The 27,435-nt window shown below is 41.5% G+C and overlaps 10 protein-coding genes, 1 long non-coding RNA gene and 1 other non-coding gene across 16 annotated transcripts; 5 read left to right on the top strand and 7 right to left on the bottom strand.

Moving 5' to 3' along the window:
• Window positions 1-40: 40 nt before the first annotated feature.
• LOC132792236 (succinate dehydrogenase [ubiquinone] flavoprotein subunit, mitochondrial) lies at window positions 41-4,212 on the top strand. 2 transcript variants are annotated; one of them, XM_060801502.1, is made up of 6 exons: window positions 41-126; window positions 250-332; window positions 1,599-2,993; window positions 3,059-3,261; window positions 3,321-3,471; window positions 3,530-4,212. In XM_060801502.1, the coding sequence occupies exons 2-6, from the start codon at window positions 276-278 to the stop codon at window positions 3,707-3,709; spliced, it is 1,986 nt and encodes a 661-aa protein (XP_060657485.1). In that variant the 5' UTR covers window positions 41-126; window positions 250-275; the 3' UTR covers window positions 3,710-4,212. The 2 variants fall into 2 exon arrangements, with proteins under 2 accessions (XP_060657485.1, XP_060657486.1); XM_060801503.1 differs by lacking the exon at window positions 41-126 and adding an exon at window positions 148-166.
• LOC132792238 (cytochrome b5 reductase 4) lies at window positions 4,024-5,986 on the bottom strand. The gene is made up of 2 exons (XM_060801507.1): window positions 4,618-5,986; window positions 4,024-4,556 (listed from the first exon to the last, which is right to left on the bottom strand). The coding sequence occupies exons 1-2, from the start codon at window positions 5,910-5,912 to the stop codon at window positions 4,247-4,249; spliced, it is 1,605 nt and encodes a 534-aa protein (XP_060657490.1). The 5' UTR covers window positions 5,913-5,986; the 3' UTR covers window positions 4,024-4,246.
• Window positions 5,987-6,215: 229 nt separating this feature from the next.
• LOC132792237 (fatty-acid amide hydrolase 2-A) lies at window positions 6,216-11,460 on the top strand. 2 transcript variants are annotated; one of them, XM_060801504.1, is made up of 4 exons: window positions 6,216-6,308; window positions 9,293-9,585; window positions 9,649-9,868; window positions 9,932-11,460. In XM_060801504.1, the coding sequence occupies exons 2-4, from the start codon at window positions 9,385-9,387 to the stop codon at window positions 11,113-11,115; spliced, it is 1,605 nt and encodes a 534-aa protein (XP_060657487.1). In that variant the 5' UTR covers window positions 6,216-6,308; window positions 9,293-9,384; the 3' UTR covers window positions 11,116-11,460. The 2 variants fall into 2 exon arrangements, with proteins under 2 accessions (XP_060657487.1, XP_060657488.1); XM_060801505.1 differs by having other exon boundaries at window positions 6,225-6,304.
• A 331-nt stretch (window positions 11,461-11,791) lies between these two features.
• On the top strand, window positions 11,792-12,818 carry LOC132792243 (sentrin-specific protease 8-like). The gene is given in 3 exon segments (XM_060801515.1): window positions 11,792-12,067; window positions 12,120-12,584; window positions 12,586-12,818. Coding segments are annotated over 3 exon segments (795 nt in total). The 5' UTR covers window positions 11,792-11,812; the 3' UTR covers window positions 12,661-12,818.
• A 471-nt stretch (window positions 12,819-13,289) lies between these two features.
• LOC132792245 (sentrin-specific protease 8) lies at window positions 13,290-14,746 on the bottom strand. Of its 2 annotated transcripts, XM_060801518.1 has the most exons (3): window positions 14,601-14,746; window positions 13,979-14,165; window positions 13,290-13,921 (listed from the first exon to the last, which is right to left on the bottom strand). In XM_060801518.1, the coding sequence occupies exons 2-3, from the start codon at window positions 14,075-14,077 to the stop codon at window positions 13,382-13,384; spliced, it is 639 nt and encodes a 212-aa protein (XP_060657501.1). In that variant the 5' UTR covers window positions 14,078-14,165; window positions 14,601-14,746; the 3' UTR covers window positions 13,290-13,381. The 2 variants fall into 2 exon arrangements, with proteins under 2 accessions (XP_060657501.1, XP_060657500.1); XM_060801517.1 differs by lacking the exon at window positions 14,601-14,746 and having other exon boundaries at window positions 13,979-14,361.
• Window positions 14,747-14,837: 91 nt separating this feature from the next.
• LOC132792248 (uncharacterized) lies at window positions 14,838-15,792 on the top strand. Its single transcript, XR_009632979.1, has 2 exons — window positions 14,838-15,384; window positions 15,442-15,792. It is a non-coding gene; the product is annotated as an uncharacterized LOC132792248 (long non-coding RNA).
• Window positions 15,715-16,523, bottom strand: LOC132792246 (uncharacterized). Of its 2 annotated transcripts, XM_060801520.1 has the most exons (3): window positions 16,237-16,514; window positions 16,055-16,171; window positions 15,715-15,998 (listed from the first exon to the last, which is right to left on the bottom strand). In XM_060801520.1, exons 1-3 carry the CDS (start codon window positions 16,411-16,413, stop codon window positions 15,786-15,788), a joined length of 507 nt encoding a protein of 168 aa, XP_060657503.1. In that variant the 5' UTR covers window positions 16,414-16,514; the 3' UTR covers window positions 15,715-15,785. The 2 variants fall into 2 exon arrangements, with proteins under 2 accessions (XP_060657503.1, XP_060657504.1); XM_060801521.1 differs by lacking the exon at window positions 16,055-16,171 and having other exon boundaries at window positions 16,237-16,523.
• Window positions 16,524-16,907: 384 nt separating this feature from the next.
• Trnah-gug (transfer RNA histidin (anticodon GUG)) lies at window positions 16,908-16,979 on the bottom strand. Its single transcript has one exon. It is a non-coding gene; the product is annotated as a tRNA-His (tRNA).
• A 130-nt stretch (window positions 16,980-17,109) lies between these two features.
• On the bottom strand, window positions 17,110-17,924 carry LOC132792244 (uncharacterized). Its single transcript, XM_060801516.1, has 2 exons — window positions 17,419-17,924; window positions 17,110-17,361 (listed from the first exon to the last, which is right to left on the bottom strand). Exons 1-2 carry the CDS (start codon window positions 17,863-17,865, stop codon window positions 17,158-17,160), a joined length of 651 nt encoding a protein of 216 aa, XP_060657499.1. The 5' UTR covers window positions 17,866-17,924; the 3' UTR covers window positions 17,110-17,157.
• Window positions 17,925-18,219: 295 nt separating this feature from the next.
• LOC132789156 (protein HID1) lies at window positions 18,220-21,960 on the top strand. The gene is made up of 2 exons (XM_060796950.1): window positions 18,220-19,731; window positions 19,786-21,960. Exons 1-2 carry the CDS (start codon window positions 18,432-18,434, stop codon window positions 21,048-21,050), a joined length of 2,565 nt encoding a protein of 854 aa, XP_060652933.1. The 5' UTR covers window positions 18,220-18,431; the 3' UTR covers window positions 21,051-21,960.
• A 93-nt stretch (window positions 21,961-22,053) lies between these two features.
• LOC132789157 (uncharacterized) lies at window positions 22,054-23,294 on the bottom strand. Its single transcript, XM_060796951.1, has 2 exons — window positions 22,723-23,294; window positions 22,054-22,664 (listed from the first exon to the last, which is right to left on the bottom strand). Exons 1-2 carry the CDS (start codon window positions 23,016-23,018, stop codon window positions 22,268-22,270), a joined length of 693 nt encoding a protein of 230 aa, XP_060652934.1. The 5' UTR covers window positions 23,019-23,294; the 3' UTR covers window positions 22,054-22,267.
• Window positions 23,295-23,465: 171 nt separating this feature from the next.
• Window positions 23,466-27,084, bottom strand: LOC132789155 (spondin-1). The gene is made up of 6 exons (XM_060796949.1): window positions 26,816-27,084; window positions 26,109-26,503; window positions 25,835-26,047; window positions 25,338-25,592; window positions 25,109-25,280; window positions 23,466-25,056 (listed from the first exon to the last, which is right to left on the bottom strand). Exons 1-6 carry the CDS (start codon window positions 26,979-26,981, stop codon window positions 23,597-23,599), a joined length of 2,661 nt encoding a protein of 886 aa, XP_060652932.1. The 5' UTR covers window positions 26,982-27,084; the 3' UTR covers window positions 23,466-23,596.
• Window positions 27,085-27,435: the final 351 nt, after the last annotated feature.

Here is a 27,435-nt window from a genome sequence, read left to right as displayed (position 1 = left end):
AGAACTATCGATATTTTAATTTTTGCATTGTGTCGATGACGATGATTTCATGAATAATCGTTATGATTGTATTTATCTGTTTTCCAAGCTCGGGCCACACTGTAGTCGATATATAACTTTTAAAAAGTTTGTAAACTTTTCGTTTTGATCCCATTGACACAAACACGTACAATATTTGTTTTTTTACCCTTTAACAATTGCAAGTGGCGTGCGCGTAGAAATTAAACTAAAGTGCATCTTCTATTACAGCTCCAGGAAGCAGCAGCACCGCCAACATGTTCCGAATTATGCGTGTGCCATCGATTTTGGCAAAAAATGCAGTCTCCTCAATGGTACGTTGCCTTCTTTCTGCTCTGTAGGAAAAAAACCGGCCCAACTGGCCAAGCATTGCATTATACAATCAGTCATGGGTTTGCATTAGGCTTATTTAGCGAGTCTTCTAGAGAAGTTAACAAAAGTTTTGTTCAAAAAAGGCAACGCAGCCCTCGTTGTCTCGTCGCACAGTGTGTGTTGTGTTATGTAATTTCTTAAATTTGAGCGCTGTCTGCCGATTGACTGCGTCAACTGCTATTCTTTAAGGCATTGCGTAAATGCGGTAATTAAAAACAAATTGCGCATGCAATTCGCAATTACTTATATTCATTTAGGGGAGTGCATCTGAATGGCCAGAGGTTATGTTTTATGTTGCACGTAGCACGTATCCAGTTCTTTTTGGAGGCCCAACCCCAAGTAAAAAGATTGGCCAAAAATTACGCCCACATGGATTAACTAGCCTAGGTGTTGTCTGAAAACATTTAGCACTCAAGTATCTCTCTCCCTCTCTTTGCTGATAAGCAAATTTGTAAATTATTTTGAGTACCTTTCTATTTGTCCGAAAGTGCTTGAGAGAGACAAAGAGAGGCAGGGCGAGAGGCGCGTCTGCAACAGCTGATTATACAATTAATATTGATAAGAGCGACAGTTTGCAATCAAACATTATTCATTACATAAGCAACTTAATGTGTCTGTGCGCTTTAACAAATGCCGCCATCTCATTTACAAACACATTTGTCAATCTTCTCAAGCAGCTGCTATAGCGTGTCCCGCTTGCCTGCACTACACAGACTCAAATACATACAAACATATATTTGTGCGCTTTGCTTTGCTTCTAGTCACACACTAACTACTTTGTAGTCAGCTATGGGCTAGTGCTAGAATACATTGAATGACTGGTTACGAACTGTGTACTTGGTGACTAGCTCCGCACTACTCCCACGGTGAACAAAGTGACAGATTTGCGCTTATAACTTCGCTATGTATCTTGCTATACGCTAATGCACTAGTGATGTCGCTAGTTCCTCACTAGCTCCGCTTTCTGCTGGTCTAGGCATGTGTGCTTGTGTTTTCCATGTGCTAATTGGTTGTCGCTGTATCACTCAAAAATTTACAAAGTCATCTTATCGCTACTCTGAAATATGCTAATAAGCGGTTTGTTTTTTCTGCGCCTGCAACTAGTCAAATTAAATAAATTGTTTTTTAAAGATTGCATGTAAATAACAACGCAGCCCTAACTGCAATTTACTATTAAACTAATCGCCCTGCAATTGGATTAATTACAGCACCGTGTGGCACCAATTGCGGCAACGCAGCGCAGCTTTCACATAACCGGACAAAAGCAAGCGACATCCGCCAATCCGGATGCCATCTCCAAGCAATATCCGGTTATTGATCACGCCTACGATGCCATTGTTGTGGGCGCTGGTGGCGCTGGTTTGCGTGCTGCTTTTGGCTTGGTCGCCGAGGGATTCCGCACAGCGGTTATTACCAAACTGTTTCCCACACGCTCGCATACAATTGCCGCCCAGGGTGGCATCAACGCCGCACTGGGCAACATGGAGCAGGATGACTGGAAGTGGCATATGTATGACACAGTGAAGGGCAGCGATTGGCTGGGAGATCAGGATGCCATACACTACATGACACGCGAGGCACCCAAGGCTGTCATCGAGCTGGAGAACTACGGCATGCCCTTCTCCCGCACCCAGGACGGCAAGATCTATCAGCGTGCCTTCGGTGGCCAGAGCTTGAAGTTCGGCAAAGGCGGCCAGGCGCACAGATGTTGTGCTGTCGCTGATCGTACTGGACACTCGCTGTTGCACACCCTGTATGGTCAATCGTTGAGCTACGACTGCAACTACTTTGTGGAGTACTTTGCTCTGGATCTGATCTTTGAGGAGGGCGAGTGCCGCGGTGTGCTGGCCATTAATCTGGAGGATGGCAGCCTGCATCGTTTCCGTGCACAAAACACAGTCATTGCCACCGGTGGCTATGGACGCGCGTTCTTCTCTTGCACATCTGCGCATACGTGCACCGGCGATGGCACCGCTCTGGTGGCACGCCAGGGTCTGCCATCGCAGGATCTGGAGTTTGTGCAGTTCCATCCCACGGGCATCTATGGCGCCGGCTGTCTGATCACTGAGGGCTGCCGCGGTGAGGGCGGCTACCTTATCAATTCGAAGGGTGAACGCTTCATGGAACGTTATGCGCCTGTTGCCAAGGATCTGGCTTCGCGTGATGTTGTCTCACGCTCCATAACCATTGAGATTATGGAGGGTCGTGGTGTTGGACCCGAAAAGGATCATGTCTACCTGCAACTGCATCATTTGCCACCCAAGCAGCTGGCCGAACGTCTGCCTGGTATCTCTGAGACTGCCATGATCTTTGCTGGCGTCGATGTGACTCGTGAGCCAATTCCCGTGCTGCCCACCGTGCACTACAACATGGGCGGCGTGCCCACCAACTATCGCGGCCAAGTGCTGACCATTGACAAGAACGGCAACGACAAGATCGTGCCCGGTCTCTATGCCGCCGGCGAGGCAGCCTGCAGCTCAGTGCATGGCGCCAATCGTCTGGGTGCCAATTCGCTCTTGGATCTTGTCGTCTTTGGACGTGCTTGTGCCAAGACCATCGCTGAGGAGGCCTCTCCTGGAGCCCCAGCGCCCACGCTTAAGGATGTAAGTGCATTCTGTACTGGTATTGAAGCTTTTATTCTTAATTGGCTTTCTTTTGTTTTGTGCAGAATGCTGGCGAGGCTTCAGTTGCCAATTTGGATAAGCTGCGTCATGCTAATGGTCAAATCACTACTGCCGATCTGCGCCTGAAGATGCAGAAGACCATGCAGAACCATGCTGCTGTGTTCCGCGATGGTCCCATCCTGGAGAAGGGTGTTCGCGAAATGAAGGAGATCTACAACCAGTTCAAGGACATCAAGGTGGTCGACAAGTGAGTAAAAAAATCACGCATAATTTTGATTGCATTCCTCATATGACTCTTTTGTGTAGATCCCTGGTGTGGAACTCGGATCTGATTGAGACGCTGGAGCTGCAGAATCTGCTGGCGAATGCCCAGATGACCATTGTTGGTGCCGAGGCGCGAAAGGAATCCCGCGGCGCACATGCCCGCGAGGACTTCAAAGTGCGCATCGATGAATACGTGAGTGCAGAAATCGTTTGATGCCGCGACTTTTGTTATATCATCATGTTCTCCACAGGATTACAGCAAACCTCTGGACAGCCAAACCGAGAAGCCCCTCGAGGAGCACTGGCGCAAGCACACGCTCGCTTGGGTGGACAGCGACTCTGGCAAGGTGGACCTGAAGTATCGTGGTGTTATTGACAAGACGCTGGACGATGAGGTGCAGACTGTGCCCCCCGCAATTCGCTCCTACTAGAAGAATCCTACTAGACACCCACGCCCACACACACAGTCACACATACACAAACACACACACACACGCATAAATACATAAGCATGTCTACTTAAGGGGTAGCAGTCAAAATTGATGATTGATTGGTGTCGCTTATCGAGGGCTCGATAAATTACTTTGCTGCTGCCTTCTACATCAGTCAAAATTGTACAAAATTGTATTGTATTGACCCGTTTACATTGGTGTGTAGAGTATATACAATGATTCTTCTTTTATGATTTTGTCCTATGACCAGTGCCCTCCACGATTACGATTACACAGATACTACATTTTATTTGTTCCTTGACTATTCAGATTCATACACTATTAAACCAAATTTATGCGACCTATGTGCGAGTCATACATAAGTGAAAAGTAGACGGCGACGACGTCTTTATTGTGAAAAATACGTCAGGAAAAACAATTTTCTAGTATTTGTTAAATTTATTAAATTATTGAAAGAAAATAATATAAAATTAAAGAAAAACCCACAACTACAAATACAATTTCCAGCAGAGCAGTTCAACCTTGGAACACATGAATTTGTTCGGTCTTCATCTTTAATGCAGTCAAAGCATCTACAGCAGCAGTGTTGAATCCGGTGGGTCCACATATAAGAGCATAGCTAAAGCTCTCACCGTTCTTTTCCTTAAACAATGGAGCCAACAGTTCCTCGCCAATACGACCGACTTGCAGCTGTTCCTCTTCCCCTGCCTCTGAAGTGTAGTGGACGCAAGTGAAGCGTTCGTCCCATTTCAGGAGCAACTTCAATTCATTCTTCTGCCAAATATCGGCAATTTTCTTGTTGAAGTACATCAAATGAACGCGCTCGCTGTTGACAAATAATCAAATATTAAAGTGAATCTATTTTAAAGATTCAACATACAACTTACATGCGATTCGATTCCCTTAGAAGCAATGGCTTAATAAAACTGAGCATGGGAGTGATGCCGCTGCCAGCAGCCAGAAGCAGGATGTTGCGATGTTTTTCCAGTTCGGACAGTTTAAAGCTGCCACGCGGCACAGTCATCTTCACAAGGGTGCCAGGACTGATTTCATGCAGTTCCTTGGACACGGCACCTTTCTCATAATACTTGATAAGAAACTTCACATCGTTTTTTGTCGCCATAGGTTCTCTGTTGGGACCAGGCAGATAGGAGTACGGCAGAGGTGTGTAGCTGCGTTGTAGCACTTCACCGTTGTGCGGCACTTCAAGGTTCACATGAGAGCCTATTGGCACTCTGAGCACCACCTCTTGCTTGAGACTCTGCAAGTTCAGTTGGAACGAGTCGTGATTGAAGTCGTCGCGGCTATGCACCTCGTATTTTAACAGCTCACTCAGCGTACCCAGCACCGTGCCCACATGGTTTCCATATTTTGTCCATGGCCCTGACATATACTTGGCAAACACCACCTCAATTTTTCCAGTCTCTGGATTCGTCAAAACCGCTTTTGGTGGCCATAAAACCTCACGGCACAACTCAAATCCAAAGCCATGCCAAACCTCTTCCACTTGCACTGCAATCTCAAGCTTTTTTGTTGGTTCTTCGGCCGCGGAATGTTGTACGAACACTCCTGGATTTGACCAGCGATACGTTTGGAAGCGAAACGAGAGGTCGTCGAACGTTTGTGTCCAATCAAAGCGGGGCAAAACGTTCGCGGGACTCGACGGAGGAGCAAGTATCGAGGTTCCCGAAGCGTTATCCTTCAATTGTCCTATATAGCACTTGTTGAGCAACTGAGGATAGTTGACCCATGCGTGGATCTCTTCAAATAGTTTTGTCGCATCTCTTCCAACACCGCGCATCAGCTCATCGACGCCACCTGGATGAAAGTCCATGTAATGTGTGACATTGAAGACGCGACCTCTTATGGCCACCCAGGCGTCGTCAACTCGATTGTGTTGCGCCAGTTCTTCACGTGTGACCGGCTCAATTCGTCCGCCAGTGCCAGTAAGATCGGCACCCGAGTTGCACAGACGCACCCAACTCATTAAGGAATACCCTGGCTTTAAGGCGCATTTGTTTCGTGGATTTCCTGTCGCCGAGCCTGAGGAAGGTGCGCTTAGCTTCTGTTGTGCAGTGGTGGGCAGTTGCAGACTACTGGCGGATAATGGGGCCACAATTGGCGAACTACTCGGCGGTTTTTCATCATTTTGTGTAGCTGTTTCTAACGTTGCGTCGCTCATATTTACTAATGCTTTGCTGTTTACTTCTTTGCTTAACAGCTGCTTAATTTTGCTTAATCGATAAACAAGAAATCGATGCACACTCCAAAATAGTTGGAGGGTGATTTTCTAAAGCAATCGAAAAAATCATTTTTGAACAGTCCTGAACTTATTCACGCATAATGATTTACCAGTTAGATAAATGCAAATGCTATTATTTTTATCCAACAATTCTTTAACATTGTAGTTTAAAAATATTTCCCAATATAGTAGTATATTTTGAAATGCAACTCTTGGTCACACTGCTGTGTACAGCAATCGTCATAAACAACAAAAAAAAAAAAGTACTCGAAGCGCTGCTCTTCAATCAGTCTTCAACGAGTCGGTCAGCTGTTTGGATCTGTATGTGTTTTGTGAGTAAATCCAGACGCCGTTATTCTATCGCTTGACTAGCTACAAGTCTACAATTCATTCCAACAACACGACGATTATATTCATTTGCACGCATTCCTTATTGACATACATATGTACATATTGTGTCGCGTATCTGAAATTATATGTGTATGTGAATAAATAACGACAAATTGGCGCTATTTATCCAAAACATTTGCGTTGAACCGGTTTCATGCTAAAAAAAATGCAATGTAGTGCAATATTCAATACTACGTGGTTATACGCAATGCACCATTTTAAGAAAGCACAAATGCACAAGTGTAGATATAAAAGTGCAAGTGGTTTTCATTGAATTTTGAATCTTTGTGGAATGATTGTGTGACTGCATGTAATATGTATAATGTTATTTTAGCAGACATAGCATGATGTCATATTATTATTGGCTATTGTTACTCTCACTCTCACTCTTCTGACCATTGCCTGTTCCCCTCCAGCTTGCCGTTTTGCCGCTTGCCGGTCGCAGTGTTTGCTTTTCCACCTTTCGCCACCCTGCTAGAAATACACACCTACGCGACGCATACAGATGATAGATGTCTATTCATTTCGCTCTGCATGCCATTTAATTAGCTTCACACGCAACTAAAAGCTCTCTTAACTCTCTCTCTCTCTCTGTCTCTAACCCAATGGGTCTTCGTTTGTTCCCACGCAACAGGAGAGCGAGAAGAGCAACAAGTGTTATTGCTTTAAATTATATGAAAATCAGACTTTGATGACTTTTAAGTTAATCTTATCTTACAAGCAATCCACCATAATCATGCTGTTTGCATTAGGTATACATTTGTATAACTCTTCGAGATAATGCTTTGAACTTTGCGCTTTCAATTTTGAAATATATTTAGAAATGTTCAGATTGCTTATTTATGGCACAATAGATTGTTTGTTGCCATGTGTAAATTATTGTTTGCATATATTCTCCAGTCTGGCAATTCAATTAAACTTATTACGACGACAAGCTTTTGCTTGAACAAATTGCGATATGTTGCCAGCAACAACAATAACAACAACACTATTAGTTGATAACAAATTGCTCGATAGCGACGATAACAACAATTATAGTTCAAGCCTTGATCATGACAGACAATTTACAAAAGGCGACCACTCAAAACAGAGAGTGTGAGTGGGAGATCAGAAGGAAACAAATGGAGTAGAAGAGAGAGAGAGAGAGAACGAGAAATTGATATTGACATGCGTCTGTTGAGTGAATATACCTCGTTTTTTATTTATATTTATAGAAATCTTTGTTGTGGTAGCTTTTTATAATACGGTTTTAGAAACATTGATGAATTAGGACAGAATTTTTATTCCAATAACTTTTTACTTCTACGAAATTAATTGGTACGAAATTTGAAAAGTTATCTCATATCTATTTATTTGAGATTCAAAATATATTTAAATCTTAAAAAATATATCATTTACGTTATATTATTATCATTTCATGTAGGCTTAAAATGTAATAGCAAGATTTTATGGGGGTGAACACCGACGACCTTAATGTTATAACCAAATCGTTCCACGCATTACCTGTTTTATTATAAACGTTTTGTATGCAAATGCCAAAAGTTAATAAATAAATACTATAAACTAAGAGGCTGCTGCATTTATTCCAGAAAGCTATCAATTTAAAATTTATTAATATCTTTGCTTCGAATATAAAACTTGAAAATATATTTTAAATACACAAAAAAAATAGTTTTAGTAAATTAAAATTTTTGATTGGTAAATTGCATTTCAATTGAATTTTATTAAATGAGCTTTGAAGCGTAGAAAGATATGCGCTTTATTATATTGTCTTAAGGAATTATCATTTGAGTTTTAAGGTATTTTGTAGTCGAACATTCGCTTTCTTTGTTTTGTCATAATATGTATGAGTAGATTGTGCAGTCTATCCTACGAGTATGCGTCACTTCACAAAGAGTTATTAAAGAGTGCACGATAAAGTTCAGTTATTGTTGCTATATTATACGTGTACTTGTTTGCTTATTTCGTGATTTATGACTGATCCTGCCTGCTCTCTTGGGCTATTCCAGTTGGCAATCGTTTAAGCTCTGTCTCAGGCTAATTCGATACAATTCATTAAAGTGCGATAAGATAAGCTTGCCACATGGAGAATAACGATTTCAACAACGCATATAGCAACGATAATAAACTTGATGTTATAGATATTGTCGTTTGTTGAACTACGTTGGAATTTATCAGTGTTGGGTTTATTTTTGCCTACATATTAAAATATCAACAAAAGTGTAATACTTCTTAAGTATATGGAAAAGTTGAAGTGCTTACGAAAGTTATTTTATTTATAGATTAGGATTAGTTATAAGTCGTACGCAGTATATGAGGGATTGATCGATTTCGAAATTAATAAATAAATGAAAATAAAGTACTTAAACAAAAAAAAAAGTAAATTACGTACAAGTTTCAGAGGGTATGCAGAAGTTTATGCTCGTCAAGTTATGCAGCTAATAATCAGTTGTTTAGTCATGTGTAGTTCCCGATCTGAGAGTCCGAAGTCGTATGCCGACCAGACGTCGTAAACTAGATAATGTATGACTCACCATGCAAACTATAAAGGAACGTGGCAATTTCTATCGGACTGAAAATATTGTTTATCAGCATGCCGGGAGCATATTTGTTTTTTTTTCAAAATTCTATTTAATATGCTTTGAAGCAAAAAGCAATTCATTTAAGCAATCGCTTTAATAAGGATACGATTGTATTAAATTGCTTTGTCTGCAATTGATCGATTGTTGTGCCATGTTAGTTAAATGTTCAATTGCTGGAAACAGAATCTCTAAACTTAAAATATTCCACAAAGAGCACGCTCGCTATAATAATATAAATTTCAGGGAAATGTTTACACAAGTTTGCTCGCAAATAAATGCTATCTACACTTTTGTTTACTTGCTCGATTTCGTTTAATCATAAGTGGAAATCTGTTCAATATTTTGCAGAGTAACAACACATGGACAAGAGAAGCTGAAGCTGGATAATTTGTTGGTACACTTCGATACAAAAGAGAGCCTCACATTCCACAGCAATCAATATGCCTGAAAAGCAGTTGCAGACGGAGAGCGTGCCTCTAAAACGCACCATAGGCGCATTTATATTTGGCCTACTGCAGGCCTTCTTTCGTCTCATCTTTCGCCTGATCTATGGCGTCAAGGGAGAGCGTATGCCCGCCATTACGGATCCCATACTCCTAGAATCGGCCACATCGCTGGCTAAGAAAATACGCGAGCAGCAGGTAAGGAAAGATAATCTCTTTATATATATCGCATCAATGAATTCATTCTCAACGCATTTCCAGCTGAGCAGCGTTCAGGTGCTGGAATCGTTTATACGCCGTGTAAAGGAAGTGAATCCCTTGCTCAACTGTGTGGTAGATCAGCGCTACGATGAGGCACTCAAAGAGGCAGCCGCAGCCGATGAACTGATCAAGTCCGGACAATACACCGTTGACCAATTGGCCGAGCAGAAGCCTTTCCTCGGTGTACCCATTACGACCAAGGATTGCATAGCGGTCAAGGGTGTGTGCACTCCGAGAATACTTAAAAAAACATCTTAACTTATGTCCTATCCAATGTTTATAGGCATGCTTCACACGGCTGGTCTCTGGGCACGACGCGATGTGCGCAGCGAGAAGGATGCGGAGGCAATTGCGCTCATGCGCAAAGCGGGCGCCATTCCATTCGCATTGACCAATGTATCGGAAGTGTGCATGTGGTGGGAGAGCAATAACACCGTCCACGGCAGGACACGTAATGCCTACGACACGAATCGCATTGTGGGTGGCTCCAGCGGCGGCGAAGGCTGCGTTCAGTCAGCAGCTGGTTCGGCATTCGGTCTGGGCTCAGATATTGGCGGTTCCATTCGCATGCCGGCCTTCTTCAATGGCATTTTCGGTCACAAGCCAAGCAAGCTAATTGTGTCCAACGATGGACAGTTCCCAACGCCATTCAGTGACGAGCAGAACGCTTTCCTCGGTCTAGGCCCCATGTCACGTTTTGCAGAGGATCTGCGACCTATGCTGCAGATTATGGCTGGCGACAAGGCAAAACTTTTGCGTCTAAACACCCCAGTTGCGCTGGAGAAGTTGAAGTTCTTCTACCAGGAGTCGGATGGTGGTGGCAAAATGGTATCCGCTGTGGATGCAGATCTTCAGCAGGCCATGCGTCGCGTTGTGCAGCATCTTAGCAAGAAGTTTGGCGATGCACAGGTGGAACGCCTTCAGCTGCCGCACATTCGCCAATCGGCGGCCATTTGGTTTGCCAATATGCGCGATGACTCTGGACATGGATTTGACTTTCAACTGGGCGATTTGCGCTACGAGATAAACACATATCTAGAGCTGCTCAAGTGGTTCGTTGGTGCCTCGAAACACACATTCATTGGCCTAACAACAGCGTTGATGGACAGTGCTCAGTGCCAGCATGGCTCACCCAAGTACAATCATCTCGTGGCCAAGCGGGATGAATTGCGTGCCACTCTGCAGCAGCTGCTGGGCGACAATGGTGTGCTCATCTATCCCACACATCCCACAGTGGCGCCATATCACAACGAGCCCATATTCAGACCCATCAACTTCTCCTACACCGGCATCGTGAATGTTCTTGGCTTTCCGGCAACCGCCGTCCCCCTGGGACTGGGCAGTGAGGGATTACCGCTTGGCGTGCAAGTTATTGCGAATTTCAATGAGGATCGCCTTTGTCTGGCTGTGGCTGAGGAGCTGCAGAGTGCCTTTGGCGGCTGGAAGCGTCCAGAGGTTCGACTTTGAACCGTTCCGCATTCGTTTTTTCTCTAGATGTGTAAGTTAGCTAGTAACTGGATGGAATTGTACCCTAGGTCCCACCAAATACTACTCAAATTTGTAAACCAATCCTCCTATGATCCCATATTCTATATTGTACATGTGTATGTGTAACGTACATGAAAAAAGTGTTGTATGTGTTGTGGGCTCTAGTGCCTGGTTATATCAAAATGTCGAGAGTGTATTATGTATTTACATTTATATAATGTTTTTAATCGTAAATTCTTAAGCAAACTAAGCTGAAATCATTCGATTGTGCAGTGAAAATAAACATTTTGAAACAATATACAATCAGTTGCGTTATTTACTTAACTTCCCTCAGTATATAGTCGGTATTCAGTTTGAAATCTCACCGTACTGGGCGACAAAAACAAAGCCAACTCGATAAAAGTGTCGCATTATTCGCCCGATGACGGCGACGGCGAAAATGTTAAATAACAGTAGCAGAATATTAGTTTAACATAACAACGTTGACTTTGAATGTCGAAGCCTCGAAGCGTTGCGCTCACTCCGACTGCTCTTTAAATATTTCCGGAATTTATTATTTCAACAATATTGAAATACAGCTCAAACATATAATATTTCATACATGCAATACTATATGTAAAATGTTGCCGACTGACAGAAACACATTAAGGTTCAATTGAGACATTGAAAATATACAATGGCCCAAATATCAAATAATTTTTGTAACTGTTCGCCATTTTGTTTTAGGCAAAAACTTGCGCGACAAGCTCAAAACCCAAATACGAACGCGAGTCAGACAGGACGACGAGCTGTCCTCAAGCTCAAGAGTGGACGCAACAGCAACCACAATAAGGTGAGCAAGGCAGATCCCATTTCGCTGAGTTTCCATGACTCCTGCCTACGCATGTCCGATGTTCAACTGCTTCACGGACCTCGCTGGCTCAACGATCAGGTATTTATTTCTGGACTTGCATTGAGCAAACATACAATACTGAATTTTGCAGATTTTCGGCTTCTATTATGAATACTTGTCGCATGTTAAGTACAAGAACAACAACGACATGCACTTCGTAACGCCCGAGGTCACTCAGTGCATGAAGTATATGGATGAGGCCGAGATAAATATGATATTTGAGGATAATAAAGCGCCTCAAAAATCATTCGTGTTCTTTGCGTTGAACGACAACGAGAAGAGCAAGTCTGGAGGTGCCTATTGGTCATTGCTTGTGCTCTCGAGGCCGGAGAAGACGTTCTTTCACTTTGATTCGTATGGCAACAATAACACTGGACCATCTAAGGAGATAATGAATCAGGTTAAGGAGATGTTCGGCTTTCGTCAGGCCAAGTTTCGGCCAATGAGATGCTTACAGCAGGTAAATGGCTACGATTGCGCCATTCATGTCATCTGTATGACGGATCTTATTGCCGACTATGTGAATCGCTATGAGGTCATTGAGGGACTTCCCCCTCCTACACATGGATACTGTGAAAGCGAAGCGGGCGGAGCTGCTCAAGCTAATCATCTCGCTGGGCGGAATGACATAGACGCTACATCTGCGGTGCTTTCTTTTCCTTTCTAATTTAATTTAAATGTAATTATGACATTAATTGAAGAATGTTGTAAAAATTCTGGGAAATGTGAAGAAAACGAGTAGTTTTATTCCAAATAAATAGTTTATCTAATTGATAAACATACTAGGGTTTCTTAAGTGATCATTATTGAGGGGGAAATATGAAGTTTAATTATATAGTTTTGCTAGTAATATTTGAACATGAAGTTGAGTTTTAAATAAATTAATGAAGTGTAAGCGAAGCTTTATTTTAAAATGGTTATCTCAATGAAGAAATAATATGACGCTTTAGTAATGATTTTTGCAGGGAATTCTAAATAAATATTTTATCCTAATCATAGAAATCATTTTGTACTATTATTTATTATTCGAAATATATTTTACTGTCGACGCAATCAGAGATCTGATCAGATCTTATTTAAATGACACATCTACAATTCTTAAGTAAATAAACCTAAATGTTGAAATTAGTAAACAACGGCTTCGCCTTAAACAAACATGAAGCTTGAAATTCAATTTCTCATTCTTGGCGAGTGGTTCGGCTTGCTTGTCTCTTCCTCTAAGCATATATATTAAACCCTCTATAATGATATGGCATTCGAATGGAGCGTTCAACATTATTTATGGATCTAGAAAATAACAAATATACAATATAGTTACATTTATTACAATTTATGAAGCCATAAGTCTATAAACTATTCCCTGCCGCCGAGGGAGATGATCAGCTTGAGAAGCTCTGATCGCTTTGACAGTACAGTGTCCATATGTAACAAGGGTAATCCTTCGATGACCTCGTATCGATTCACATAATCAGCAATATGCTCGGTCATGCAGATAACATGAATACCACAATCATAACCATTTGCCTGCTGAAGGCATCTCATGGGACGGAACTTGGCCTGTCGAACTCCGAGCGAGTCCTTAACCTTGCTTATTAATTCCATCGATGGGATTGAGTTGCTGTTGCCATATGAATCAAAGTGAAAGAATGATTTCTCCGGTCTCGAGAGCACAAGTAGTGACCAATGAGTTCCACCTGCTTCCGCTGTTTCATTGTCATTGAGCGCAAAAAATATGAATGATTTTAAAGCCGCATTGTTCTCCTCAAATATAATTTTTAGTTCCGAATCGTCCATATACTTCATGCACTGCGTAACCTCCGGAGTGACGAAGTACACATCATCGTTGTTCTTATACTTGATGTGCGACAAATATTCGTAATAGAAGCTTAATATCTGCAAGATCAAATGCGTGACAATATTAAAAACGCATTTCAAATCGGAGATAAATACCTGATCATTAAGCCATTGAGGTCCACGCAAAAGTTGGACATCGGACATGCGGAGGCAGGCGTCATGGAAGCTTAGTGATATGGGATCTGATTTGTTCATAGTGATGTAACTGCCGTTAGTTTAAAATCTAAAGACTTAAAACCCAACTTCCTGTGTGATGAGTAATTTGGTTGCAATTATAAACGTCCTGAAAAATTACCGACAAACAATTGTTATTTAGTGAATACTTTTTCATTAAATCGTAATGACTTTAATCTGACAATATTTTTGTAGAATAATTTTAGACAATAATTTAAGTTCGACATTCAAATTTAACGTTGACAATTGTGTTAGTTTACTGTTCGTTAACAGTTGTAACAGCCATTCTTTAATCCATTTTCATAATTTCTTCAGCTCACACAAAAAAAAAACAAACCGCTTTGATTTAAAGTTCCAAGCATACTTTACAAACTACAATTAAAATGGTTTGTAAATAGATTCTATTTTAATCTGTAAAGAGCAATATATAAAGTAACTATAAATTCACATTGACGAACTATCGAACGAATGAGCGTATCACAACAAAAGCGAAAACTCCCGGCGATTATGGACACAGTCGGCATACAGAGAAAGCAGCTCTTACCTTATTCTTGATTCAATTTCTACCGATACCAGGAAATGGCGCACTACATATAAAATTAATAAAGTTAACTTATATTTATCGCACTTTTTTCGAAGACGAACGTGTTTGTTTTTGTTTCATCCGAGTAAAGAATGTAATGTATAAATAGGGGACAAGAAATCGACACATCGATGTTTTCTAGATTGCTACAGAAACATCGATTTAAAGAATCGATCATTACATTTCCAAAAACTATTTCAAAACTTACAAATTTATCTTACCTGCCAAAAGTTTTACAAAAAAATAAATAAAATAAATTTGTTTCTTATTGGAGAGTGCAGTAGTCGTTCAGTAATCGAGCGAACGAAAATACACCATAATACTAAATATACTAAATTTAAAGTTGACCAATTAAACCGATTCTTTTATCGATAAATTTCAGTAGGAATCTCGAATCATGGCGACAAACTTCAAAAGATTAAACAATGTACATACTATATGCATACTTTTTAGCTATACGTCATTGAGAATCTGTACGTATTAAGCTGAAATTGTTTTACTTTTAAATTTGAAACCGGTAACGAACTAAATTTATATAACGAGAAAAAAACTGTTCATGTTCAGAAATTCAGCAAAGATGACAACAAAAATTACAGTTGATAAACTAAAAGATGTTGACGTAACGAATTCCTGTCGCATATGCAAGAGCCGTGGAAATGACGATTTACAAAATCGAGTTAAACTGCGTCCATTATTCAATGGCCGCCGTTTAACTCGTATTATAGCCAACACAATACACATAGAGGTTGATGCTAGTTAACAAATAATATGTTTGCAAGCAAATAATGTACGATATCTTTAGATTAAGGATTTGCCAGGACTGCCCCGTTTTGTTTGCGAGCATTGTTTAAAATTGTTGAAAACTTTTTCAGTTTTTCAAGTGGATTTTCGGCGCTCCGAAGAAGATTTTAAAATGGCTCTCGAAGCTCGCAAACATTCTCACATGGATGCCTTGATTGAATTTTCTAATTCCATTGAAATGGAAAAGCAATTAGATAATGACCAGAAAAATGCTGCTCTCGTAACCAATTTCCTAAAGAAAAGCCACAAGAAGACCAACAAACCAAAATCAACACTCGATAATGATTAGTGTATTTTACAATGAATTTAAATAGTTCAATATATTTTAAGTTTATATGTGCAAATTTAACAACTAGGCTTAAAGTGGTCTGGGCACATATGGGTCTTGAGATACATTTCATCAAGAACGATCTCTTCATCATTTTTTGGCTGCTCGCATGCCGTTTTCTTCAAATCAAATGATGAACTGCTACTTTCTGGAAAGTGCAATGCTCCGTCTGCCGGTGTCCAAGTGCCGCTTTTGACTTGGGCACTTAGCCATTTTAATTGTTTGTTAATCTATAAAAGTATATTCAATTAGTGTGCCAGAATCGTACTAATCTTACTTGGAATACCTTTTTGCAAATATGTTTTTGGTTATTACAATTGAACAAATCTGCAGCGAATTTATAAATATTCTTTGGATGTTTTCTAATGGCTTCTGTCGCAATTACTCGTATTATTGCTCGTACCTAACCAATGCAAAGTAAGTCAGTGTGTTACTTTTAGCGTTATTTGTTTTTTAGTAAATACTAACCTCAGGGTGTCGACATAAATATGTCCAATCACCTTTGCGCATATTTCTCGATACATTTTTAATGGTTTCTTCAATTTGAATTAAATTATCATCACTTTCTGCGCTCCGCTGATGAGTATTCATATGCACATCCGTATCGGATCCACTATAAACTCGCGACTCTTGGCGATATTCCATTATAATTTTCGGACTACTTTAAATATTCTCGAATTTTAAACCTGAATAAATGGTTATGGATTGCTTTTTTGCTTTGCTTGCTTTTTTTCAATGTGTAGCCTACTCGATAAAAATAGTTATATGAAAGCAAAGGCCGCGCAATTGTCAAATTGACAATGTCAATACTTCCATGTTTTCTATCGTGCAATTTTTCTATTATTTTCAAACAATTCTAAAAACCATAATATAATAGACATAAACACAGCAGCCAAAACTAGGTATATTATTTATTAATATTATATATTATAATGGAAATAAATTAGAAAAAAGAAATTTTTTCAATTATAAGTCAATTTGTTAAAGTAAATAAACAGAAATAATAGTGTTTGTAGCGCTCATAGTCATAGTTTTTTATATAAAGTAAATGTATTATTAAAAAAAAATAAATTTGATAAAAATGAATGACACAATTAAAAAAAAGTGACCCAGCTCCGTGACAATGCATATTGCAGCATTGCCGTGACCAGGATTCGAACCTGGGTTACCACGGCCACAACGTGGGGTCCTAACCACTAGACGATCACGGCTACGCTGGGTGCTTGTTTGTCGCCGTCTAAAACGCACTTTTCAGAGGCATCCGCAAAAATCACAGTAGCGAACAGCAAACAAGCACGAACTATTCAATTTCAATGAAATTCTCAACGAAGTTTTGATTTTAAGATACTTATGCATTTAATAGAATACTTTTTTGTTAAATACAATTGACTAATTACTATTATAACCTACTTTTGTTTGCGATGTAATACTCGATGAATTTGCCGTTGCTTTGACCTCATTCGATTGATTCGCTATTGCCTTTGATGTTCCAGCAGCTGAAGCATTTTCCACCTTGTATTTCTTGAGTCGTTCCCGGAATTGATGTTTTAAAACCGCCAAGTCTGTGTTTAGCCTAAAGCTCATATCAGGCAGCTGCAATTGGCAAATATTTAAAATGGAACTCCTAAATAATTCGAATTAAATTATTACGTGATAGCTAGCCAGTAAAAAATTGCAACGCACTCGCTCCTCAGCAATTTGTTTTATAATTTGCTGCATTTCCTCGGAGTCTAACATATTCTCAACGACAGACTTGATGTCATCGTCCTCCAAACGTGGCACCTTGGACTGTGGCGAACTGCTGCCATCAGCAGTATCATCCAGAGGTATAGTTTCGAATTGTATTTCATTCTCGACTCCATTGCGAACTGTGTGCTGTGTTTTTCGTGCTCTGTGACGAATTTGTGCTCTTGCTTCGCTTGATGACAGAGATTCGGTTGACTTTCCACAGGAGGAGGTGTCCGACAATTCATTTTGTTTTTTCGGTGACGGATCATTAGACTCGGTGCCACTAATGACTGACTTTTCACTTTCAGTTAATCTTGTTGGTTCGGGCATCTCGTCTTCAGAATCAGGAATTTCAATTGAATTAAACATTATTTTTGTTTGCAATTTCTTCTTCTTTACGCTAAATTTAGGGATGGGTTTTCTGTAAATGCGTGTATCGAGTAATCGATTGTACAATACAATACAAATTAATTACTTGATATTATTAAATTAATTATTATGTAAATCGATACAAATATTACGAAATAATTATTATAAAACTTAATAGCAAAATTTATTTAAATTTTCATTAATTCTAAGAAACCGATAAGCGATAACGATAACGTTTATATCGAAGTCTAGCACTAGCAGTGTCATCGTTTTCATAGGAGTAGAAACAACAACACGGAGGTTTAAGTTTATATCGATAGTAGCTAATATCGATACATTTTGGTATCATCAATAACAATAGCAACAACAACAACATACACATCATATATTGCTGACTTGTTTTCTTAGCTTTGACGTGCGTGGGCGAATTTCTTTCGTTTTCGCATTGAGATAGAACCAAAATTAATGTAAAACTGCGTTATTGTGTCTGCATACACTGTGTTCTGGGCAACAGCGTTCGCGGGAGCCGCAAACAAGGCGATTTTACACACTAACAACACAACAATATGGGAAACACCGATTCCAAGCTCAACTTTCGCAAGGCGATTGTTCAACTGACGCAGAAGAACCAAAAAATTGACAACAGCGACGAACAGTTCTGGGAGCAGTTTTGGCAGGCGCATCAAACGACATTAGAGGATGTGTTCGCTTTGGTGACGGCCAGCGAAATACGTCAAATACGTAAGGATAATCCCGCCAATCTGGCGACACTCTGCTACAAGGCGGTGGAGAAACTTGCCCAAGCTGTTGACAGCAGCTGCCGAACCCAGGCTGAGCAGCAATGTGTGCTCAACTGTGTCCGTCTCTTGGTGCGCATTCTGCCCTACATCTTTGAGGATGACAAGTGGCGCGATTTCTTCTGGAGCAATCTACCCGCCCAGGAGCAGGCGAATCATGGCCAAACTGTCCCCCTGGCCCAGTCGCTGCTCAATGCCATTTGTGATCTGCTCTTCTGTCCCGATTTCACTGTGACGGCTACACGCCGTCCCGGGCCCGACAAGGCTGAGGAGCTGGCAAACATTGATAGCTGCGAGTATATTTGGGAGGCAGGAGTGGGATTTGCTCAGTCACCGCCACACAATGCGCATATGGAGCGCCGCCGCACCGAGCTGTTGAAACTGCTGCTTACCTGTTTCTCGGAGCCAATGTATCGTACACCCCAGCAATCGGAGGAGCCCAACAAGTGGATTGCCTATTTTACCTCGGCAGACAATCGACATGCGTTGCCACTGTTCACGTCCTTCTTGAATACAGTGTGCTCCTATGATCCTGTTGGCTTTGGTGTGCCCTACAATCATCTATTGTTTGCGGACACCACAGAACCGCTTGTGGAGGCTTGTCTCCAGCTGCTGATTGTCACGCTGGACCATGATATGGTGGTGCAACAGCAACAGCAACTGCAACAGCAACAGCAGCAGCAGTTGCAGCAAGCTTCTGGCGGTGTGTTGGTCACGCCCTACGATGAAGGCGGCTGTGGCGATAATCTGTTCATCAACTATCTGTCGCGAGTGCATCGTGACGAGGATTTCCATTTTGTGTTGAGGGGCATCACACGGTTGCTGAACAATCCGCTGGTGCAGAACTATTTACCCAATTCGACAAAGCGACTGCATTGCCACCAGGAGCTGCTGATACTGTTCTGGAAGATTTGCGATTACAACAAGAAGTTTTTATACTTTGTGCTGAAGAGCTCCGATGTGTTGGACATTCTCATCCCCATACTGTATCATCTTAACTACTCGCGAGCGGATCAATCGCGTGTCGGCCTCATGCACATTGGCGTCTTCATTCTACTGCTGCTCTCGGGTAAGCTGCAAATTGTTCAGCTTTGGAATATTTATTTAATGATTGCTTTTGCAGGTGAGCGCAACTTTGGCGTGCGTCTTAACAAGGCCTATTCGGCCACGGTGCCCATGGATATACCCGTCTTCACTGGCACCCACGCGGATCTGTTGATCACAGTATTCCACAAGATTATCGCCACGGGACATCAGCGTTTGCAGCCGCTGTTTGACTGTCTGCTGACCATTCTGGTGAATGTGTCGCCCTACCTTAAGACGCTCTCGATGGTGGCCAGTGTGAAGCTGTTGCATCTGCTGGAGGCATTTAGCACACCATGGTTTCTGCTGTCAGCACCCAGCAATCATCACTTGGTCTTTTTTCTGCTGGAGATCTTCAACAACATCATACAGTATCAGTTCGATGGCAACTCGAATCTAGTCTATACAATAATACGCAAGCGACATGTCTTTCATGCCATGGCCAATCTGCCCACGGATATGGCTGGCATTGCCAAGTGTCTGAGTGGTCGCAAAACAGGGGGCAAATTCATATTGCCACGAGTGCCGCAGCGCAGACAAACGGCAGCAATGAGCAGCCAAGAGCTGCCATCGGCTCAAGTGCCCGAAGATGATTACGAAGAGGATGACGAGGATGCCGATGATGTTGATGTGCGATTGGATAAAGAGTCGGTAGCCGAAGAGGATCTGGAATCCGAAACTGAGTCCCATGAGCGCTCACAATTGGGTGACTCGCAAGTTGAGGCGGGAGTCGTGCTCACTGCGCAACCCGCAGAGCCAGGCACGCTTAAGACATCCCTGCTGGACACACCAGACATTGGCCAAATGACAGAACGTGAACAGGCACATCCCAACGAGAAGACAGAGTTGGGAAGCCCCAGCGCTGGTGTCTCTAAATCCGTATCGCCAACACCATCGCGTGAGGATCAAACACGTCTATCGGTGGCACATCGCGGCAGCATACGCATGGTTCCGGGCGACGGCGATCGCTGGACGCCCACACCAGAATGGATAGTGTCCTGGCGCTCGAAGTTGCCGCTGCAGACAATAATGCGACTGTTGCAGGTTCTGGTGCCGCAGGTGGAGAAGATCTGCATTGATAAGGGCCTCACCGACGAGTCGGAGATTCTCAAGTTCTTGCAGCATGGCACTCTGGTGGGTCTGTTGCCCGTGCCACATCCAATACTGATACGCAAATATCAGGCTAATTCCGGCACCACAGCCTGGTTCCGCACTTACATTTGGGGCGTCATATATTTGCGCAACGTGGAACCGGCTATTTGGTATGATACTGAGGTCAAGCTCTTTGAGATTCAACGCGTTTAGAGATTTAACTTAAGTAAGTGGAACACCAAAACAACAACTACTACATAATATATAATTCAATGCAGCAGCAACATCAACAAAGTAGCTTATCCAAATACAAAAACGCTTTTGCATTTAACGTAGTTAATTTATTTATTTTAGAATTCATTCCAAACAAAGCAAAATTGTATTATCGTAAATATCAATGTGTTTTAAGGGGTTTCTCCAGGTGTGTTGTAGTCAGAACGAACCAATCATAAACCAAATGAGGCTTTATCAGTTCGCTCATAGCGTAAGTGCTTTTTATCTGTAATCAGTTATCACACTCTAATTGGCTTTTAATCAATCATTATATTCTGTATACTTTCGATTGTCCCTCTTTATATCTGAAATTATTCGTTTTACTCGTAGTGTATTTGAGATAAACAAAATGTTCCTTGTGCCGTAATTTGCTTAAGTAATTTATATGTATTGAACTTATCATAGACTGTGCTTTTAGAAAATAGTTTTTCCATCTATTTGACAAAGTCTCAAAACGCTGAAGAAACCCTCAAATTAATATTATTTTGCTTCTACTGCTGGTAATAAAAATTCCAATGTACACAAATATTTCATCATTTACAACTAAATATCCAAAAAATCAAGCTTTATTTATTTGTTTGTAAAATAAATTTTCTTATTATGTGCAATGTGTGTGTTCTTTAGCAACATGGTAAATAGTACTTACATTATCCCTTATATCAATTAATGTTTAGTAACGAGTATATTTTCAAAATTTTAATGTATTTTCAAATAATATTTATAAGTCAAGACAAACAAACAAATAAATTAACTATATACACAAATGATTCGATGAGGATTTTGTTGCGAGAATTTAAAACAATCGTGTATACGTGGCTAAAATTCATAATTCAGTAATAAAGAAGTATTGTAACTAAGTTATGGTTTATTCATCTTTGTGTCGAAAAACTTTGGAAATTATCCCTATCCTCTTATAATACCTGCAATTTATTTTCATGGTATAATTGTTGCTATATGCGGTTGTTTGTTGTCGGTTCTGGTTTTTTATAGGCTCGAAACCAGAACACGTATTTCAGAGTAATCAATAAAAAAACCGACGCAGCGGCAACTACGATTGGCTTTTTGGGATCTGCGGGCTGGTCTTGTTCTTGTTGCATGGTTGAGTAGCTATGGGCGTGCAGCAGATGCAATGTTGTGATCCGAGGAAGCTTTGGTTGTCACAATGGATTGACATTTGGAGGACTTGCAGTCGAAGCTGTGGTTGATGCAGTTGCAACAGGTATTATGCTGAATTTTATGAATCCTCCTTTTTGGCGTTTCTGGACAATCTTGCCAATGACATTGGGTTCTTTGATGGTTGCCTCAATTGACTTGACAATGCGCTCTGCGTTGCCATCGTCGGCACCACTTGAGTTGCCTTGTATCAGGATACGCACCTCGTGTTGCTTGTTCAGCCACTTGATGATGTTCTTCAGTCTGGAAGCGAGATCATGTTCGGTTATCCTCGCGCCGATTGTTAAGGATTTCTCAGCCTTCTTGCCCTTTTCGGCAGATGACTTTGCAGAGCCTTTAGCATCTCGGTCATCTGCTAACATTTCGGCAGCAGTTACCAATCTGTTATGATTAAATAGATTAGTTTAACTATCGTTTTTTAAGCTTATTCATACTCAACCGAAATATGGCTCGTCCAGTCTTGGCATCGGTCTGATTGAGACGCAGCAAATGCAAATCTCGCCGCTTGGCGAGCTTCTGGGCTTCATCCAAGGTGGTGACACTCATGGTCTGGTTTTGTGCTATCAGCGTGATTTTTTGCTGCGTCTTGTTTGGTTTTTTGCCCATCGTGCTTTGTACTTGCCGCTTGTGTAAGATAACGGCTAAATGCCAAATGATGTGACTCTTGTTGCTGCTGGATTTGGCTGGACACTGTTGGTATTCTAGGGTATCTCGGTGCATGCAATGCCGATGCATATTGCGATATTAATTTGTGAATTAGAAATAATCGCGGTTGTTGCATTATAATAATTTGTCTTTGTTGCTGTCTATTGCTTTGCAGTATTATTGTTCAATGCGCGACAGAGTTGTCATTTATTTCAAATATGTCTTCAACACTATCGTTGCAATTTTATACAAATAGATACACATTCAACAGCATACTAGCATAATCGATTCACTGAACTTTATTTGCTTGAGAATATTAATTTTAACATTAATAATAATTTGGATGACTATTGACAATTGTGGCACAGCTGATGTGCATATATCGATAACACTACTGGGCGATATTTTCGTATTGTTTTTAAATCGTTGATAGCATCGGCAACTCTTTTGTGGCATATTGGCTATTGGGCTTAATCTATCGAGTGACACCCAACGATAAGCAATATTGGCCGATAATTTCGAAATGTTTTTGAATCTTTGGCCTTAACAGTAATTTTCATTTGGTGATAATCACTTTATTTAGTATTTTAATAGTACTATATCTTTAATAAACCTATTTTATGTTTGATACAACAATTGTGACGCTGCCTATAATATAATATTTGCACTCAATCTCGTCTTCTGTTACTATAATTGTTATTACGCCTAGGATCTGTGTAGATGCGTTCTTCTCTCCAGAACTCGTTATCAGCTCGTTGCGCAGATAAAATATTTTTGCATTCTTGTGACTCTGCAGCTTGCAATTGGAGCTGTTTGTATTGAGGACGACGACACTCTTCGCATTTCTCCAATTTGTTGAACTTGTTAACATTTCTATCACATACATCTACTGGGAACAACATGCATTCATCATTGCAGAAATTATAAAACCAGAAGTTGCCCAGAATTGTACTATTCTGACAGCTTGGTGTCGTCCTTATCATTTGGAAGCAGCTCCTCTCCATATATTCATCGATATCCGGTTTGTTGTCTTCAGCATCATCATATCCTCTTCTAAAGTTATTGTTATTACGTCTTTGCCATGGATCGTGTACATTATTATTTGATTGCATATATGGATTTCGATCATCCACATCTCTGTTGGTGTTGCGAAGAGGCGAATTCTGGGCAGAGAAACGATTCCCGGGATCACGGAAATTATTAGTGTCGGAATTACGGAAATTATTAGCGCCGGAGTCACGGAAGTTATTACTTCCGAGATCACGGAAGTTATTACTTCCGAGATCACGGAAGTTATTACTGCTGGAATCACGGAAGTTATTACTTCCGAGATCTCGGAAGTTATTACTGCTGGAATCACGGAAGTTATTACTGCTGGAGTCACGGAAGTCATTACTACCGGGTCTCCGTTGAAATGGAGCACGCTCAACGTCCTGTAATCGTGGTATTTCTTCATAACTGTTCGCAGAAGCTTTACGAGACTGTTGATTGTAAGACGACTGCTGTGGTCTAAAGAATTGGTTGGACATTGTTGGAGTATGGCTGATCTGCTCTTGGCCCCATTGATTGGTGCCCTTCAGATTGCCCACTTCGAATTTGCGATAATCATCCGGCTGTAAGCGTGGGTTCAGTGATCCGTCATATTGGGAATTGGGATCAGCGTCTTCTCCGGATAAGTTGCCCGAGCAAGTGCCACCTGAGCAGCTTCGTGTTTCTTGTAGATCTAGTCTATATACATTTTGACACTTTTCCTCAGCTCCAGGAGTAATATATTGACGGTATCGTGATTGAAAACCGTCGCCACATGTTACACTACATGAACCCCAAGCGTTCCAATCAGATAATTGGCACTCAGCCTGTCGTTGATAAGGGGGAATCTTTTGTCCGCCAAGCTGAAACTCCTCAAACTCGTCTGCATTATTGACCGACTCTGCCACACCACAGGCTTCGCCCTCACACTCGCGTTCTTCGTAGAGTGGCACATTGCAGTTGTAAACTCTGGAGAGCTCGGGTTGCTTATACACCCGTCGCTTATATTGCATGCCACCACCACATTTCGTAGAACACTCGGTCCAAGCCGACCAGGGATGCGTCTGACATTCGCGTGGCACATCTTCATCGTTGTTGGCTATAAGGATAATGAGGATAATATGCTTGCAGTCGACGCTTGACTCACTCACATTCTTCATCCAGGCAACGCCGTTCGTAGATTCGTTGTCGTCGTATGGTTAGCACGGCCATTGGCTTCATTGGTATCCCTTCCTTATCGTAGAATGGCGAACGGTCATCAGGGGGGAAGTCGGAGCTCATTCGCCTGATGACATCAGGTGGAACTTGAGGCTGATCGGGTGACTAATGTAAAGAGTCAGAGGATATTTTTATATGCAGTTGAGCCGAGAAAATAATTACCGTATAAGTGGGACCTGCATCGGTGCCCACATCCCATGGATACAAATTGATCACTTTCGAGTCCAACCAGGTGCAATTCCGTAGACACAGCTCCAGTCCGCTAACGCCCACAATCCAATCGGGCGACGGCTCAATTTTGGATGCAAACGATACCATGTGACGCATTGGATCAACACGCACCGAAGCCATCGATTTACTGTTCAGATTGGGATACCCTAGACCACGTGCCTTAATAATTGTGCGTATCTTATTATCCTGGAAAGAAATATAAACCAAAATGAATATAACAAGTTAGGGCGGGTCAAAATCGAAATTTACGAGGAATTTAAAGAAAATTTTAAGTTTGAAATGTGCGCCTGAACAAGGTATTAAGCATTTGCCTTTGGAGCTGGGGACAGAAATGGTTTTTAGACACATTTTATAGGTACATAGTAAATTTTTCTAGAATTCCTAGTATCTTTCGATTATGGTGAAATAATTTTCTGTAAACTTCGTACGCGGTAATTGACGCTAAACTCTCGATCAAGCAGCTTTGCTGTGCAGTGCTCCGCATATTGCTTTAAGCCTTCGCTGGCTAAGGCACCGGATTCCCAAAAGCGATAATCGGCGCTATGAGCAGCACCGACGAGCTCACAGAACCGTGTCTCCCATTTTCTTTCTGGAAAGTTCTTTGGGTGTAAATTTCGTTGCCAGACTCCCTCGAAAGTGAGCTGTTAAGTGGTGGAAGTTGATTAGTTAAGGCAAGACAAGCTCACTGAAATTGTAGCTCACCTCATAACGCGCCTCGTCGCAGGCACAACAAGGAGCGTTTAAACTGGGTGCAGTTGGCTGGCTTTCAACATCGTCCACGATCTCCTCGCAAATTCGTCGTGTTAAGCCGCCATCGTCCATGTGCCAAACATCGCGATGCTGCAGTACTGTGGCACGTATTAATATGCAACCACTGCCAGGCTCACTTGGGGCTGTCCAAGTGAGATGCATATGTGTCTTGGGATTGGTGTTTGTGTTTTCCACCATGTTAATGCAGTTAGGACTGAAACGTGTCTCGATCCTATCGCTTAGTTCGAATCTACCCAGATCGGCCATGTAGCTAAAATCTCCATTCTCGTTTTCCAAAGCCAGAATGAAACTGATGTACCGATGGCCGTTGAATGCATTTAGAGAAACTGTTCGAATAAAGAATCGACGAATAATCAAATTGCGTAAACCACAACTAACATAAAACACGTTCTATGACTGTCTTATCGACGAAAGCCGACCTTGAAAACATCGCATGAATCTTTCTGAAATTCGCAATGTCCTGATAAGACCAGCCTAACCGTCAGTTCATTTGTTTACAAAACAAAACAATCAACGAAATTGCGAAATCTATTCGTTTTTGGTTTTGTTTCTATTGCGAGTTTGTAGTTAGACCTCGCCATTCATCGTACATTAGACATTGAAGTTCAAGCGCAAGGCCAATGAACTCTCGCGCTCACCGTTGTACTCCTGACCGAGAATATACGTTTCCGGATTGCCAGTAATGCTTATCACATAGTTCTCATCGACTGGCGACTTGGGCGTGGCCGTATTTGCCGGACGTCGTGTACAGATCAAAGCTCTGCCATTCGACACCACCGCGAATAGTATTAACAAGCGCCACATTATTGAAATATCTCATTCGAAACTTATTGGCTGGTAATTTCTGTGCATCAGCTACTTTTTTTTATATTACTTGACGGCTCGAGCGTCAGTTGGGAACTGAGCAAAGCTGTGCCCAACTGTGTTGATTTCGCGAAAATTAATTTGGGAGACTGAAACTGATAAGCGGAAAGCCGGAGCAAGCTGAGCTGAGCAGCCAGCGAGAGAAGCTTATTTTTCTGACCCACTGATACAAATACGCTTGGAACGATTTCTTATCACCGCTTGTTTCAGAAGCTGAAACATGAACAAGCTATGCTCGTGGAATGCAATATAGAAATTACAGCGACGCCTATTTGAGGGTTGAACCTAGGAATTAAGAAATGGGCGGAGCAAAATAGAGAGGTTTTTAATTGTGAGATACTTCTTGCTTATTTTGAAGTTGCTTAGAAGCGAAAGACAAACGGACGTTGGTCTT

This window comes from Drosophila nasuta, chromosome 3, assembly GCF_023558535.2.
Source record: "Drosophila nasuta strain 15112-1781.00 chromosome 3, ASM2355853v1, whole genome shotgun sequence".
In the NCBI taxonomy this organism is placed as follows: domain Eukaryota; kingdom Metazoa; phylum Arthropoda; class Insecta; order Diptera; family Drosophilidae; genus Drosophila; species Drosophila nasuta.
This window is presented reverse-complemented; position numbering and strand designations above follow the sequence as displayed.

Coding starts and splice junctions, on each gene's coding strand:
- LOC132792236 (XM_060801502.1), top strand. CDS start 276: ATGTTCCGAATTATGCGTGTGCCATCGATTTTGGCAAAAAATGCAGTC. Junction 333..1,598: donor AAAATGCAGTCTCCTCAATG/GTACGTTGCCTT, acceptor GATTAATTACAG/CACCGTGTGGCACCAATTGC. Junction 3,262..3,320: donor GACATCAAGGTGGTCGACAA/GTGAGTAAAAAA, acceptor TCTTTTGTGTAG/ATCCCTGGTGTGGAACTCGG.
- LOC132792238 (XM_060801507.1), bottom strand. CDS start 5,912: ATGAGCGACGCAACGTTAGAAACAGCTACACAAAATGATGAAAAACCG. Junction 4,557..4,617: donor CTAAGGGAATCGAATCGCAT/GTAAGTTGTATG, acceptor ATTTGTCAACAG/CGAGCGCGTTCATTTGATGT.
- LOC132792237 (XM_060801504.1), top strand. CDS start 9,385: ATGCCTGAAAAGCAGTTGCAGACGGAGAGCGTGCCTCTAAAACGCACC. Junction 9,586..9,648: donor AGAAAATACGCGAGCAGCAG/GTAAGGAAAGAT, acceptor ACGCATTTCCAG/CTGAGCAGCGTTCAGGTGCT. Junction 9,869..9,931: donor GGATTGCATAGCGGTCAAGG/GTGTGTGCACTC, acceptor CAATGTTTATAG/GCATGCTTCACACGGCTGGT.
- LOC132792245 (XM_060801518.1), bottom strand. CDS start 14,077: ATGAACAAATCAGATCCCATATCACTAAGCTTCCATGACGCCTGCCTC. Junction 13,922..13,978: donor CTCAATGGCTTAATGATCAG/GTATTTATCTCC, acceptor TTGATCTTGCAG/ATATTAAGCTTCTATTACGA.
- LOC132792246 (XM_060801520.1), bottom strand. CDS start 16,413: ATGGAATATCGCCAAGAGTCGCGAGTTTATAGTGGATCCGATACGGAT. Junction 16,172..16,236: donor ATTTATGTCGACACCCTGAG/GTTAGTATTTAC, acceptor TGCATTGGTTAG/GTACGAGCAATAATACGAGT. Junction 15,999..16,054: donor AAAAACATATTTGCAAAAAG/GTATTCCAAGTA, acceptor ATACTTTTATAG/ATTAACAAACAATTAAAATG.
- LOC132792244 (XM_060801516.1), bottom strand. CDS start 17,865: ATGTTTAATTCAATTGAAATTCCTGATTCTGAAGACGAGATGCCCGAA. Junction 17,362..17,418: donor TTTTACTGGCTAGCTATCAC/GTAATAATTTAA, acceptor TGCCAATTGCAG/CTGCCTGATATGAGCTTTAG.
- LOC132789156 (XM_060796950.1), top strand. CDS start 18,432: ATGGGAAACACCGATTCCAAGCTCAACTTTCGCAAGGCGATTGTTCAA. Junction 19,732..19,785: donor CATTCTACTGCTGCTCTCGG/GTAAGCTGCAAA, acceptor TTGCTTTTGCAG/GTGAGCGCAACTTTGGCGTG.
- LOC132789157 (XM_060796951.1), bottom strand. CDS start 23,018: ATGCATCGGCATTGCATGCACCGAGATACCCTAGAATACCAACAGTGT. Junction 22,665..22,722: donor ACTGGACGAGCCATATTTCG/GTTGAGTATGAA, acceptor TAATCATAACAG/ATTGGTAACTGCTGCCGAAA.
- LOC132789155 (XM_060796949.1), bottom strand. CDS start 26,981: ATGTGGCGCTTGTTAATACTATTCGCGGTGGTGTCGAATGGCAGAGCT. Junction 26,504..26,815: donor TCTCGGTCAGGAGTACAACG/GTGAGCGCGAGA, acceptor TTATTCGAACAG/TTTCTCTAAATGCATTCAAC. Junction 25,281..25,337: donor ATGCAGGTCCCACTTATACG/GTAATTATTTTC, acceptor TCTTTACATTAG/TCACCCGATCAGCCTCAAGT.